The 14,854-nt window shown below is 35.4% G+C and overlaps 1 protein-coding gene across 5 annotated transcripts in view; it reads left to right on the top strand.

Annotated features, from left to right (window-relative positions):
• The window catches only part of EML4 (EMAP like 4), a 216,724-nt gene that overhangs the window by 138,850 nt on the left and 63,020 nt on the right, over positions 1–14,854 (top strand). For 4 of the 5 annotated variants that reach the window (XM_037807769.1, XM_037807772.1, XM_037807768.1 and 1 more), the window contains 4 exons: positions 3,885–4,014; positions 6,552–6,725; positions 8,572–8,700; positions 9,134–9,159. In XM_037807769.1, coding sequence (XP_037663697.1) covers positions 3,885–4,014; positions 6,552–6,725; positions 8,572–8,700; positions 9,134–9,159 — 459 coding nt within the window. The remainder of the gene's footprint in view (positions 1–3,884; positions 4,015–6,551; positions 6,726–8,571; positions 8,701–9,133; positions 9,160–14,854) is intronic. The other variant, XM_037807770.1, reaches the window with a different exon arrangement.

Raw genomic sequence — 14,854 nt, 5'->3', positions numbered from 1 at the left:
TCTCTTCTGGTCTTTTGATTTGGGTGCTTGGGCTTGGGTTATCCATATTGTCTGTTTTTTTCATATGCTTTATAATTTCCTGTTGTTTTTGGCCTCGTGGCATTTGCTGAACTTGATAGGGTTCTTTTAGGATTTGTAGACCAATTGAAGTCCTTATCTCTAATTTATCAGATCTACAGCTTCGTGGAGTACACTTTCTCTAACTAACCAGCAGGTGGCGTCCACGAGCCACCTGTTCTCCACAAGCCAGTTCTCCCCTGCTTAGCCTTTTTGGTGAGTGGGGGAGTGAGTCTTGTGGGGTCCAATTGGTGTACCAAGCTTGCGTGTGTAGTTGGTGTTGCCTGCCCTGTATATGGGGCGTGTTTCTGGGCAGTCAGGGAGGGGGGGGGTGGCTCTAACAATCAAATCTCCCTGGTGATCCTAGAGTTTTAAAGCTGCTGCAATAGTCTAATCCTTCAGTTCAGTCCTGCCACAGTTTGGCTCTGCCGCTGACCCACAAGTCCTTGGTATTGGCGTATGGCTCCTGAGACTTGCAAGTGGGCCCCTCTTCCAGGCCGTGCACCCCGGGTCCTCTGTTGAGGGATGACTATGCTATGTCACAGGTGAGTGCCGTCCCCCCAGGGCAGTTCTGGGCTGCTGGGCTGTGTAGGGAGGCTCCCAGTCTGCTGAAATGATGGCTGAATGGGGCTTTGTTAATTCACACTGCTCTACCTTCCCAGCTCTGGGACAATCAGCTGAGGTTGCAGGGAAGGCTAATGTCCACGCCCAGTTTTGTGGTGTGTGCCTGTTATTTGAAGCACTTCTGTCACACTGGGTTGTCTGGGGCAGTTCTGGGCTATGGGGCTGGCGATGGGCAGGAGTGTTTCCTGTCCACCAGGATGATGGCTGTGAGCGGACACCCCCCTTTTCTTGGGAAGTTGTGGTGTTTAGTGAATTTTCTCAGCCACTGGATTATTGCCTTTTGTCTCAGAGCTCTCCTAGTTCTGCTCTTGACTTGACCTGCTCAAATAGTAAGTCTTTGAAGCTTTCTGTATTGGGCTTCTTAGAGTAATTGTTTTAGAAAAAGAAAAAAGGATTTAAAAAAAAAAAAACAAAACAAACAAACAAAAAAAAAAAATGAGCCCTCCTCAGAGATCTAATGGGTTATTGAAATGCTAAGAGACAAAGCAACCAGGGCCATTAAGGAAAGGTCCACAGGGCAGAGAGATCAGCTTTTCTTCGGGATTTGCATATGCGCCTCAGGGCCCTTCCCCTTTCTATGTTCACCAGAACTCCAAAAATCCTCCGCTTTTATTTTGGAGTTTTTCGTGTTGTTTTTTTTCTATGTCTGTCTCCTCTCTGCTGGGCTGGCTGCTCTCAGATTCTCTGGTGTCTGGTCTCAGTCTATCTATGTTTGGAGTTTGGATCAGTAGAATGAGTTTCCGATAAGGGCTGCCACTGCAGTTCTCCCTTCTCCTACCCGGAGCTGACAGCCCCTCCTCCCCCGGGACTGAGCCTGGCAGGGAGGGGCGCGGGTCCCCTGGCCGCAAAAACTTACAGATTTCGCTGATCTCAGCAGTTCCACGTTTTCATGAGTGTTGTATGAAGTATGCCCAAAGTCAGATTGCTCTGTGGTGTCCAGTCCACGCAGTTCCTGGCTTTCTACCTACTTTCCTGGAGGAGTAACTAAAACATACAGCTCACCAGTCTGCCATCTTGCCCCGCCTCCTCTCCTGTTTCTTATTATGGTTTGTAATTGTTTGCTCATGTGTGAACATCTGATTATTTTGATGTGTTAATTCTGAAGGTCAGTTTCTCCCTCTTGCCCAGAGTTTTATTGTTGAGTTGGCTTTGTGTTAAGGCTCTTTGACACTTGGTCCAACTTATTCTGGACCTTCAGAGTAGCCTGTATTTAACTGTTTATATTTTCTCCATTCTTCTGAATCTGATTCTTGCACTGGATATGTGGTGCTGTTTAAGAATGCCCATTTTGCATGCATTGGTTTCATCTTCAGGAGAAAGCTTCCTTTCCTGTGTTCCTTCTCTGGGAATCTTGATCTGTTCTGATATTTTTGTGCAGAATTTTCTCTACAGCTCCTATGATTTATTTCAATTCTCTCCCTCACTCAGTGACTCCTTTTCATTATACTTGTCACTTCTGGGCCTTGTCCTATCTAAGAGTTCTTGAGTTTTCCCCTTTTTGTTGTGTTGTTGTTTTTTCCCCATGAGGCTTTTTCTGCCTCTGGTTTCTTCCCCATCCTGGGGAGCCAGATGGGGTCAATTCAGAAAGGCCTGTTTTGAATTTAGGTGGTCCAACATGCAGAACTGAATTGAGTGTGTGTACCTGTTGCCAACAGTTCTCCGTGATCCCTCTTGTCCCTGGGGGCACTTTCGTATGAGGTAAAAGTTCCTTGTGTTCTGCCCTGGGTGTCTGGGGACTTGGGTCCCCATCCCTGGAAATGAGTGGGGTCTAACTCACTATTGTCTGCATTAGCTGCAGTAGGAACCTGGGCTGTACTGCCACCATGTGAGTCCCAAACTGTGCAGACTTAGTAAGGGGGAGGGTTCCAGACTGGCAGGTCTAGGATGCAAATCTGATTTTGGTGGGGTTTTTTTTCTTCTTTTTCTTTGAGTCAACATTTCTGGAATCCTTATCCAGTCTCTGTCATACTCCAGGGATCCAAGCAAGTAGGATTTGTCCTTTAATTACTTGATCCTTAGGGGAGACTTTTATAGGGGATGTCTGTGTCACCATGATCATGACGTTCTGTCCTACTCTCTGGGCTTTTATGAAATGAAACAAAGAAACAAATCTAAAAGTTAGATTTTGTCCATATGTGCATATAAGAATACAGGCCAGAAATGCAAAATTATTCACAAATCTTTAAACAAATGTGACATTTAGTAGATGTGCCTGTTTCATCTTGTAGCTCTACCTTCCTGGCCATACCAACATACCCACTACACATTTAATAAAATTTTTCTACTGTATAAATTAAGAAAGTAGTGGTTACTTTATATATTTATACTTTATGTGGAATATTATTCTAGGATTTAACATTATGATTTCTAGGATTTAAAATTTGTGGTTTCATCAGTATCTTGGCTATTTCTGAAGAACCATGACATGTAGAGATTTGTGGTTTACTTCAGGCACACCTTTGAATCATGTGCTTTAAAGTTGATAATTGTGGACAGCAAACCATTTAGCTAGGGAATGAATCTAGCTCCAGTTTTTTAAAGTGTAATTTTATTGTGATATATTCACACATCATACAATCCATCCAAAGTATAGAATCCATGGGTCACAGGATCATCACAGAGTTATGCATTCATCACCACAATCAATTTTAGAACATTTTCATTACTCCAGTAAGAAATTTAAAATAAGAAAAAAGAAAACACAAAACATCCCATGTCTTTCGCCCACCCCCCATTATTGACCACTAATATTAGTGTGTTACATATGTTACTGTTGAAGAAAGAATGTTAAGATATTACTGTTAACTATAGTCCATAGTTTGCAACAGGCACAGGTTTTCCTCATATACATACTACTCTATTATTAACTCCTTGTCATAGTGTTGTACATTTGTTCTAGATCATGAAATAATTTTTTTGTATTTGTACTGTTTCTCAATCACTGTCATCATCCATCACAAGATTCACTGAATTATAGTCCCATGTCTTAATCTCTGTCTAGCTTCAATTTTGCAGCTCTCCATGTCTTTGCTAAAGGTCTGTTTTGATGGGATTAAATCTTGAGACCGTAATTAGTATGCTGCATACCAGGGAGGCAATCTGCTTACTAGTGCTAAACACTAATGGTCTTAATTTTTTATAACCCCAGTCTTCAAGGAATATTTTGAAATTTGACATAAAATTTTTTTCTTAACCATCTTTAGGCCAGCCAGGCCTTCGAGAAGCTATTTCCATGTCCTGTATAACCAATGGCAGTGGTGGAAACAGAAAACAAAGTCACACCAGTTCTGTCTCAATTGCAAGAAAAGAAACCCTTTCATCTGCAGCCAAAAGGTACTCGTTTGTAAGAGGGGAATAAAGCTGACTTTTCCAAATTGTATGAATGTGATAATCAGTCTACTTTTGCAAAGAATATGAAATAGAGCTATGTGGAATCCAAGTGAGCATTTCCTTTGAATTCTTCAACTCTGAGTATAGAGACTTCAGCCTATAGTCATTTGGTTTATATTCCTCTTAACTGATTGAATCATATGAGGAGGCTTTGGGTTCTGAGTAAAGGTGGGAAGTAATTTCATTTCCTTGTTTTGTTTCTTTTTAAATGTTTGTGTATGTGAAGCATTTATTGATGAGGCAAAGTATAACTATATTTAATGAAATTGTATAAGTGAATTTTCAGTAGCAAGTGGTAGGTGTATTTGATACAGCATTTTTAAAGGGAAGATAGAACTTTTCAATATTATATATCTGCATTAGTGGAAGTTTAAATGCTATTTTAATTTTTTTATTCCTTAATCATGACTATAAAAGAACTGGTTAATTCGGAATAGTATAGTTCTGTGGTATGTGTCTGTGTGTTCATGTGTGTGTGTGTGTGTTAGGAAATGGTGGGCAAGAAGGCAGTGGAAATACTGCAATATAAAAATTCCATTAGATTACGGATTTGGATTCCAAGTGTTCTTTTCATCAATTGATTATTTAATGTCTTGTTTCAGTAAAATTGTTTACAGGTTTTTTTTCCCTCCTTTTGTGCAATCCCTAGTAAATTATTCCACATGGAGTTTGGAGAGGCCATAGGAAATCAACTACCATAATCTTACACCTGTTTTCTTCAAAGAATGATGGAGGAAAAACCATAATTAATAGAATACTATTTAATAATGTACTGAATGTAAAACAGTTTACTTGAATAAACTGCTAGGAACTGAATTACTCCTCAGTGTGGATTTAAATGCTTAACCAAACACCTACAGGAATAGTGAAGAAATAAGACAGAGTCCAATCTTTGAAGTCATGGTTATTACAAATTCTAAATTTTCCCCTTCAAATGATGCAAAAATTTATTAATTGTGCTCCACTTTGAGGAGAAAAGGACAAATTATAAGAAAATGAACTTATAGTGAAAATATTTATATGTAATTTTTAATCAACTTTCAGGTTGTTTCTAGTAATAGTTCAAATTAAGCCCATTTTCTTATGTAACTATGGTTCTGTCCACCGATCAATATTACACAAAGTAGGGACTCAACTATCGAAGACCAGTTGAGTTTGTTACCTTATGATGCAGGAATTCTGTTTTATGATTTTAAGTAACCCAGGAGAAAAATCTCTTCTAGGTTGTGCTGGGCCCACATAAAACTTGTGGCCTATGCATTCAGGATAGTTTGAAGATCAACAGGAAAGGAAACTTCTCAGTTTTTTTTGTTGGTTGGTTGGTGGTTTTTTTAATTCCAAAGTTAATCTGATATTTTGAAGGTAGAATTACATTTCTTAAGCACATATTTTAAATAAAATTGAACATGAAATAGATAGTCAAGAGCCAGTCTGAAGTCAGAAGACATCAGAACTGAATCAGATTAAAAAATGTCACTATCAAAATGGTATTACAGCATTTTAAACTATTATAATGAAATAGTTTAATTGTGCATGCCGTGTATATTTGTTTAAAATGTTCCTGAACATATTTCCATGTAGATTATGCATCTTGTAGTCAAATTATAAAATGTCCCTTGAATTATAAGAAGTATAGAGAGTTGATAGTTTTTTCTACCTTTTCAACACTGGAATTCAAGTTTTGATTCCATCTGCTTTGTGATTTGTAATATTGTCAATAGTGTTTGTGCAATACAAGCTCTCTTTTAGTTTCATTTTTAAAATCAGAATAAATTAAAATTTTGCTAAACATTGAATTAGCACCCACCTCTTTTTCTGTTTTTTTTTCCCTTAGCCTTTTATAATTGTCTCTTGCACAAAGCATTTGACAGTTTTTTTAGCAACTCATTTTTAGAATCTTGCCAGAGCATTCAACTTAGTTTTCATAGAAATGACAAAATCTCTTTTCTATATGTATGTTGTCAGTTTTCTTTGTACTTAATTACCTTACATAATTAAAATAAGCTTGCATCTACAAACAGATTCAGAAACATACTATTTACTCTTCTAAGTTTAAAACTCAACTGGTGGGAGAGAAGTATTCAGGAGAAACCGGAATTAGAAAGTAACTTAGTCATCAGTCAGTATGTTTTACAGAGATAAATGGAAAGTGTCACTATTTTGATTTGGGTAAGTTGAGGTCAGTTAAGAGGGCTTTGTTGTCTCCCATATCTGCCAAGATGGCAAAATGCGTTAGAGGCCATTTCTGTCCAGAGGGGCAATTTCATAGGATACAGTGTCTTAAGAATTCTTATAAATTCTTCACTGAGGATTGTAATAGCTTCCAGAATTTGCAATGAAATATTTTCATTATTAAATGAAAGCAGTATATATTGTATTAGCTGTATAATTTAGGGTTTGATCTACAATAACCAGTTTTTCCATTGTCTGATATATTTTGTTTAAATATGTATTGTTCCATGTTATACTTTATTTTACAGTGGTACAGAAAAAAAGAAAGAAAAACCACAAGGACAGAGGGAAAAAAAAGAGGAATGTCATTCTAATGATCAAAGTCCACAAATTCGAGCATCACCTTCTCCCCAGCCCTCTTCACAGCCTCTCCAAATACACAGACAAACTCAAGAAAGCAAGAATTCTACTCCCACCAAAAGGTTTTATTAGTCCCTGAGTACAGAGCTAGGGAATGGTTGTAATGATACCTAAATTCTGTGACTTGGGAAAAAGTTGGCTATCCATGGATTCCAAGAGAAAATCCTGGTGGCTTTTGGTTCCTTCTTTGTTACTGTAAACTATGTTTTAGCACATTGGGGAATGAAGATTTAGAGTCAGAATTTCTCAGTTAAAACTAAAAAGAAAAGTTTTAAATTGTAACCTCAATATCTGATGAAAGGCAAAAAATAACCTATTTTAAAACAAAAATGGAATATTTTTGTAATAAAATTATAGAATACTTTTTAAATTTCTATACAACTGTGTGTAAATTTATAGCCATGGATAGAAAATTGCTATATGTAATAATCCTCACCATATCTTGGCATCATTACAACCTTCAACTTGCAAGGGCCCTTCTCAACAAATGGCTCTTCGTGGTGGCTGCATCTAAGTTTCAGTTTTGGGTTTTGGGAGGATGAGTTCTTGCTTGAGTAGAGAAATGAATCCATTCCACCTGGTCTGTTCTATGCTAAAGGCTTGCTTGAGGGCTTCTCTCTGTGTCTATAATAATTAATATTTTAAAATTATGAGAGGGGGAGAAGGGAGAAACATTCTAACAATGTATGTGGGCATAAATTGGGGATCTAAACCTGCCTGCTGGGAGTTCAATGCTGACATCTGCTTGTAATCAAATATTTAGACCAACTTTTTGAAATCTGTTTTAGAAATACTTATTCCAGCTTTTTGATTAGGTATATATATTTTATCATCATACTTCTGCTTGAACATCTTGGGAAAGTTTAAAACCATTTCTAGAAGATTTATCATATATTTTTATTTGATCAGTTTAATATTTTGCTTCAAGTCTTAATGGAAATTAGGGAAAACACAACACCTTTTACTTGATTGATGCATGTTTAACATTTACAAATGCCTTGTCTGTTGTCTCACACAAATTCTTATGCTATCTAAAAGGTTTATAATTCTTCTGGCTGATCTCATGTGGAGTTTTTCTTGGTTATAGCTTATTACTGTTATGCAACTTTGGATTGTGTGTGGATAAAAAATGGCTTTTTATCATTAATCTTTTAAAGTTTCCAATTTGACTTGATAGCTTCTTTGTCCCAGAATCTTTTTTTCAGCTTCTTGAGGTCTCCTGGAAATGTGCTTGCCATTCTGAATTGCTCTTTGGATATGCTATTGAAAGAAGTATTAAATACTGAATGAGTAGTAAGGTAGTTAACAATGCAGCCAAAAACCCAGTTGTAATTAAAAAAATTTCAGTTATAGATACAGGAAATCAATGTTGATAATATCATAGTCAAGTGTTAAATCTTGTTGATTTCTGATCATGTGTAAAATTGTCTCTAAAGGTATAGACAAGAGTTTTACTTTTATTCCCACAATGTATTTAGAAATTGCCGTTTGTACTATACATGATTTGATTATATGAGAACAAAGATGAAAGTGGCAATCTAGTAATTCAGTGGCTAAAAATAGTAAGTTTTTTATAACTACATTGTGAGATGATTATTACCCAGAGATTTAAGCAAATGGGTTTTTTCCTATTAACAACAACAAAAAAATACAGATTTTAATTTTTAATCAAGTAAGATTGGTTCTAGTGACTCTTCTGAATAGTAGTGAAAATTATAAAACAGACTTGGTAATTGCCTTGTTTAACTTCTTCACTCATTCAGGCAGAAACTTTCAACTAATCCTTTCTTCTCTTTTCTGGATTAGCTTTTAAGGAAATGTTAGTTGTTACTTTGTGTTATATTTAAACTGTCAGTTATATGTCTTTGCTACTCAGAATTCTCTAAAAAGTTAATATGTTTCTTCTAGCATAAAACGACCACCAACAACTGAAAAGTCACATAATTCGTGGGAAAATTCAGATGATAGTCGTAATAAATTATTGAGGGCAGCTTCGACATCAAAATTAATATCAAAAGTTATTAAAAATGCAGACAAGTGAGTATTACATTTTCTCAGTTATCTGAAAATCAGTAATTCTGTGACTATCATGTTTGCATGTACAATTATGTTTATTATTATACTATATTTATTCTTTTAAGTCTCCTAAGAAAAGCTATATCTTCCTGTTAATGTTCCTCAACTCGAATAATAAATTTTGTTAACACCATGAGATTTGAGAGTTTGGTAAGTTTTTTCTACATTTTCACTGTTTAGGTGATCTTGTACAATAGGCAGTGTTTTATAAAACAGTATACTGGTAGTTGAGACTAGTGAGAAACTTTTAAAATACTGATGCCTGAATTTCACTTCCTGAGATTTGTCTGGAGTGTGGCCTAGGTATTGAAACTTTTACAATTTCTTCAGGTGATTTGGATGGTAAGCCAAATAAGATGATAAAATAAATGTTTTCTTTGAATTCCTTTTTTAGGCATAAAGATGTCATCATCAACCAAGGTAAATTAAAAATCCTTTTTAAAAAAGTACTTATTTTGCCTTTCTATATTAATTTAAATTTTGCTAATAATTGATCAGATTGTTGATTTATTTTCATTCAGTATACTTTATTAAAAAGCTTATAGTAATAAAGGAGAACTGTTTTGCTATAGTTATGTAAGAAAATGCCTAGTTTTTATTGTAAGATATGTTGTTTTTGTCTCAATCACCAAAAATGTCAACTCGTGAAGAAAATAGCCAAGGGAAGAATAAGCTCTGCAGCTGGTTGCCTTCTAAGTCAGTTTCTCCTTGGATCTCTTCTTTGGCTTTTCATTATTTATTCTACCTGACTTTCCTCTTAATGAAGGAAACATCATGTGATTTCAACTACTTTAAAAACTAATCAGTTTTATTTATTGAGATCTGAAGATTCAAGAGGAACAGTAGAAATAAAAATAGCATTACACAGAGGTATAGAAGATTAAAGGAACTTCCTCCCTTAAAAGGAAAAGTTGTACTTATAAAAGCCATTTAAAAGATTGATAAATTTTATCTCAAATTCCTGTCTACTCAGCTTCATTGCAAATAATCATGAGTCTAGCAAATCCATTTCCTCTTAAAATTTTCTTTTATGTTAATTGTAATTTCTGTCTACTGGCTGTTGTTGGCTTGTTCTGACCAAAAAAAGGAGAGCAGACTTTCTATAAATGTGTATTAATTTAATTGAAAAGTAGGTAAGATTCATAACAGTTATTGTCTGCAAATTTTATTGACGTATTCTGTTCTAAATGAAAGCATGTACTGTAGAAAGCATAGAAGCATGTTTTTTCACAGCTGATTTCTTGTGTCATGATCATCTTTATTTTCTAGGGTGTATATTAAGCAGTTACAATGTGGCTAAAATATTTGCTAGAGATTTAAGTTGATTTCTGTAGATATATACTTTCTTTAGGAAGAGAAATACTGATTTATAATCTTTGGATTGTTTGTTTTTGCACAGAAACTCAAAATGAGGTTGAATTGTGTTGGCATTCTCTTTCAGTTAGGACTTAGTTTCTCCTTTCTTTATAAAAGTATATAGATTAAGTAATAGCTGAGATACTTTTGAAAAAATGAAATTTTATTTACAAAGATAATTATTATAATTTTTAAAAATGGAAGCCGTAATAGGTATATATAGTGGAAAGAGCAGTGAATGAGTGGTTGTTGTGTTCAGAGTTTGGTCTTGGCTCTTCTGCATAATTGCTTTGTGACCCATACCAACTGACAATGTCTCTGAGCAGTTTACTGATCTGAAAATAATAAAAGCTTACTTCACATAGCTGCTGAAGGATGAAATATATATGAAAGTACTTTAAAAATAAAAAAAGCTGTAACTATAAAAGGTGCTGTTGTTAGATGTTTGGCTAAAGAACTAAATTTTTATTAAATCCTCATGGGATGAATGAGAAAGAGCTGCCTGCCTCTTTCTCATGTTATAGTAATGTTCTTTGGAAGGAAAAAAAAATTTAAGATTGGTATACAGTAAGTGATTTGTGTTGATGACACAATTTTTGAAGCCATTCAGGTAAATATATTTAAAAGGGGGAAAGTGTTGCTACAGAAGTATCACTAAACAGAGTTTTTATCCAGTATCTAGGAAGAGGGATGGAATGAAAAGGAAGGAAAACGATATAGAAAAATAATTTGATAACATCAAATGCTACTTGCTTTAAGCCTTGTTTTTGGAATTTGAGTCTGTTCCTTTGCCACTTTAATAAACTGTTTTAATACACACTAATCATTAGAATGTGCCTGCAAGAGACTTCTTGTATTTCATTCAGCTCTGTGGTTCTGGTCTGACTGAAGTTGTGATAAGGCCTATAGAAAGAAGTGAATGGATTCTAGATGGTTTGAAAGAGATAAAATCAGGACTTGGTTGGTTTGGTAAGAAAAGACGGAATATAGGAAGACTAGCTTTAACAACTAGATAAATAGCATCTACTGAAATAGGGAACATTTGAGGAGGAGGAGATGTGTGGGAAAGAATAAGTTTGGGGGCAGGTTATGATTGAGCTGTCTATAAGACTTAACCTACATATAACGATGTATATCAGGCAACATAGTATAGATATTTAAACACTTGGGTTTTGGACTCCAGAGACTGGTTCTACCATTTATGTATCTGTATGACCTTGAACAGGTTACACACCTCCCTAAGTCTATTTTGTTATCTGTCATTGAGCAAATAATATTTAACCTCAAAGGATTTTTTGTAAAGATAATTTGAAAAGTATTAAACACAGTATGCACATAATACCAAATAAATTTTAGTTATTAATATGTGTTGAGCTGGCGGTAAAACCTTGCAATCAGATATGAAGAATGAGATGTAAAGAGAGACATGATATGGATGTTCTACATTTGACATAAACTTCAGATGTATTTTTTTAAGTTTGGTGTGTTTTTGCATAGCATATTTCACAGCACATTATTCTTATATTTTAAGTATTAATCCCAGATGTGTCACATTGGGCACCCTTTAAAAATGAGATTTATTAATTTCTTTAGCTCTTTTTTGACAATGACAGTTTTGAATTGTTCCAAGCTATCTGCTTTGACTTGGGAAGAAGGCTGTTTACATTTGGTACATTTAGGTGAGTGGTAGTAGAGAAAACTTTACTCAAAAGGCTTGTGTCCTTTGCGCACAAGAGAGGAGGAAAACTATGAAATTGTACATTCTGTGACGTAGGCAGAAGGAAGGAAGGTGGTTGAAAGCAATAGGAAATAGAATGGATGTTCACAGGATGATGTCTGAAGCTAAGTATGGGAGGAAGAACAGATAATGCCATGGAAAAGAGGCTCCTACTGACTCAGATCTTTACACCAAAATTCTTGAAGCCTAAACCCCTTTTCGTTGCTCTTCTCCCCAATTCTGCTCAGTTCTGCTCTCATAGTAGCAGAAATGTAGTCCTAGCATATCAAGTTAAAATTTTCATAAGTTCTCCTTATGTTTTATTGTTAGATATAGCAGTTAGATTCTGGTACAGTACTATTCATTAGATAACTTACTGATAAAAAAAGTTTTGGAGGCTAAATTTGGAGGATATAAGTACCCTTAAAAGTAGGTAACAGTCTTACAAATTTTGTAATAAACAAATAGAGTACATCCTATAAGCTCATCTTTTTAAAAGTTATCAAGTATATTACATTTTTAAAATATGAAAAGTAAGCCCCAGCGTGTTCTCATTATTTCTAGAGCAGAACCCAAACGTCTTCAGATTATTGAATATTACTATTTTTTCAAGCTTGGATAATCTTACATCATTTTTTCTTGAAGCATCTCAGACTTACCAGTTAGAATTAGCACATAATTAATTGTCTGGTCATGTTTGGAACCTGAATGCCTCAGTTCCCTGCAGAAGGGAAATCTGCTTAATTGAGGAAAAGGGAACTCATTAGTCACCCAGTCACATTCCTGATTCTTCTTACAGTGCTGTCTCTCTGCTCTAAGATTAGATTCATTCTTGCTTAAGTACCAAATCATTGCAGTGATAACAGTACAGATGTATTAAGATGGAAGAACTGTTGTTGTAATATCTTAGAAAATTGTGAAGTAATTGACCACTTCTTACTAGCAATCTAGCTCTTGTCTAAAACCCCTCTAATTTGTTGTATCCAAACAGTTCAAACAATTCTAAAACAGATAATACAAACTCATTTATAGAATGGGGGGTGGGCATGGACCTGAATAATCTTGCGCTAACGGCAGTTGCAGTTCTGATATTGTTTTAATTTTCTGGCCGCTAAAACAAATACCATGCATTGGGTTGGTTTAAGAAGAAGGATTTATTGGTTCAGACTAGCAGGCTTGCTTTTGGAATTGAAGGCTTGCTTCCTCCCAGAGTTGGTATCTTCTGGCTGGCTGGCAATCTTTGTGGTTCTTTGTCTTCTCCATCGCACGCCAGTGCACATGGCAGTGTCTTCCTTCTCTTCTGGGTTCCATTGACTTCCAGCTCTGGCTGCTACTTGTGGCTTCTGTCTGTTTGCTTCTACTCTGCTTTTACAGTACTCGACTAATCTGGATTAAAGCCCGACCTGATTCACTTGGGCCACCCCTTAACTGAAGTAACCTCATTAAAAGGTCTTGTTTACAATGAGTTCACACCCACAAAAATGGATTAAGATTAAGAACATGTTTTACTGAGCATAACTCCAAGCCACCTCAGATATGTTTCTTTATTGTCCTTTATCAGGTACACACTTGAAACATTTATTCATTTACCAACTCAACAAATGTTTGTTGAGTGCTTATTTTGTCTGGCTCCATCCTAGGAACTCAGGGATACAACAGTTGAATAAAACAGTGTCTGGGCTCTGCGGAACTTACATTTTATACAGAAGAAACAGATAATGAAGTATTAATATGTCAAGAGATGATAAATGTGAAAAAGTAAGGGGAGTAGAGAATTGCTCTTTTATATAGAGTGATTAGGGAAGACATTTCTGATGTGGTAACATTTGAGCCATCTGAAGGAATTGAGTGAAATTTGTGGATATCAGGTGGAAGAACTTCATGAACAGAGGAAAATAAAAGTACAAAAGCCCTGAGGCAGGGCTTTCTACATTAAGGAACAGTAAGGAGATCATTGATCATGGTATGCATACAATTTTGTATTTGTTAGCACTTAAATTTATAAAATATGGATTCATGCCAAGGAACAGAAACTTCATCAGGCAATTAGGAATGGGAAGCAAAGTGATAAATGGAAAGGACAGTAGACATGAGATCTCATTAGGGTAAAACAATGTGTTTTCACAGAAGCTTAAAGAATAAAGAACCAGAGCCCTAAAATAACTAAAGTTATGAGTGTGGATTATGGGAAAAGCTCAAAATTCCATTTGCCAAAGGAAATTACGAAAAAAAGTGTGAAACACTGTTTACCTGATAATAATTTTTTCCCTAAAGCTCTCAGACCTTGTGCTTCAGTTTCCTCAGTATGATTAGGTTTAGATTAGACATTTCTAAGGCCTTTCAATAGATTTGTAAAAGCTTTTTTATATAGCAAATACAAAATTGAAGACAGCTCCCCAAACCTTACTCGCTTTGCTTGTGAACTTCCTTTTAAGAACGTGAATGCAGGTGCTTATTTAGAGCTTTGTGTTTTGCTGAACTGTTGAAATATTGGCTCCAGGCATGTTCTGTCCTAAAATATAAAAATTTACCTATGAGAATATTGGATAATGGTGTAGTTGTCGACTACTGAAACGGTGTGCAGTTTGAAACAAACCAAAAAAGCCAGAAGCTTTTTTTTTTTTTTTTTTTTTTTTCATTTTTATTGAGATTGTTCAGATACCATAGAATTATCCAAAGATCCAAAGTGTACAATCACTTGCCCCTGGGTACCCTCATACAGCTGTGCCTCCATCACACTTAATTTTTGTTCAATTTTTAGAAACTTTTCATTACTCCAGACAAGAAATAAAGTGAAAGATAAAAAAAAAAAGAAAAGAAAAGGAAACTCTAATCCTCCCCTATTCCTAACCAACCCCCCTCAATTGTTGACTCATAGTATTGATATAGTACATTTGTTACTGTTCATGAAAAAATGTTGAAATACTACTAACTGTAGTATATAGTTTGTAATAGGTATATAGTTCTTCCCTATATGCCCCTCTATTATTAACTTCTAATTGTATTGTCATACATTTGTTCTGGTTCATGGAAGTGATTTCT

This window comes from Choloepus didactylus, chromosome 17, assembly GCF_015220235.1.
Source record: "Choloepus didactylus isolate mChoDid1 chromosome 17, mChoDid1.pri, whole genome shotgun sequence".
In the NCBI taxonomy this organism is placed as follows: domain Eukaryota; kingdom Metazoa; phylum Chordata; class Mammalia; order Pilosa; family Megalonychidae; genus Choloepus; species Choloepus didactylus.
This window is presented reverse-complemented; position numbering and strand designations above follow the sequence as displayed.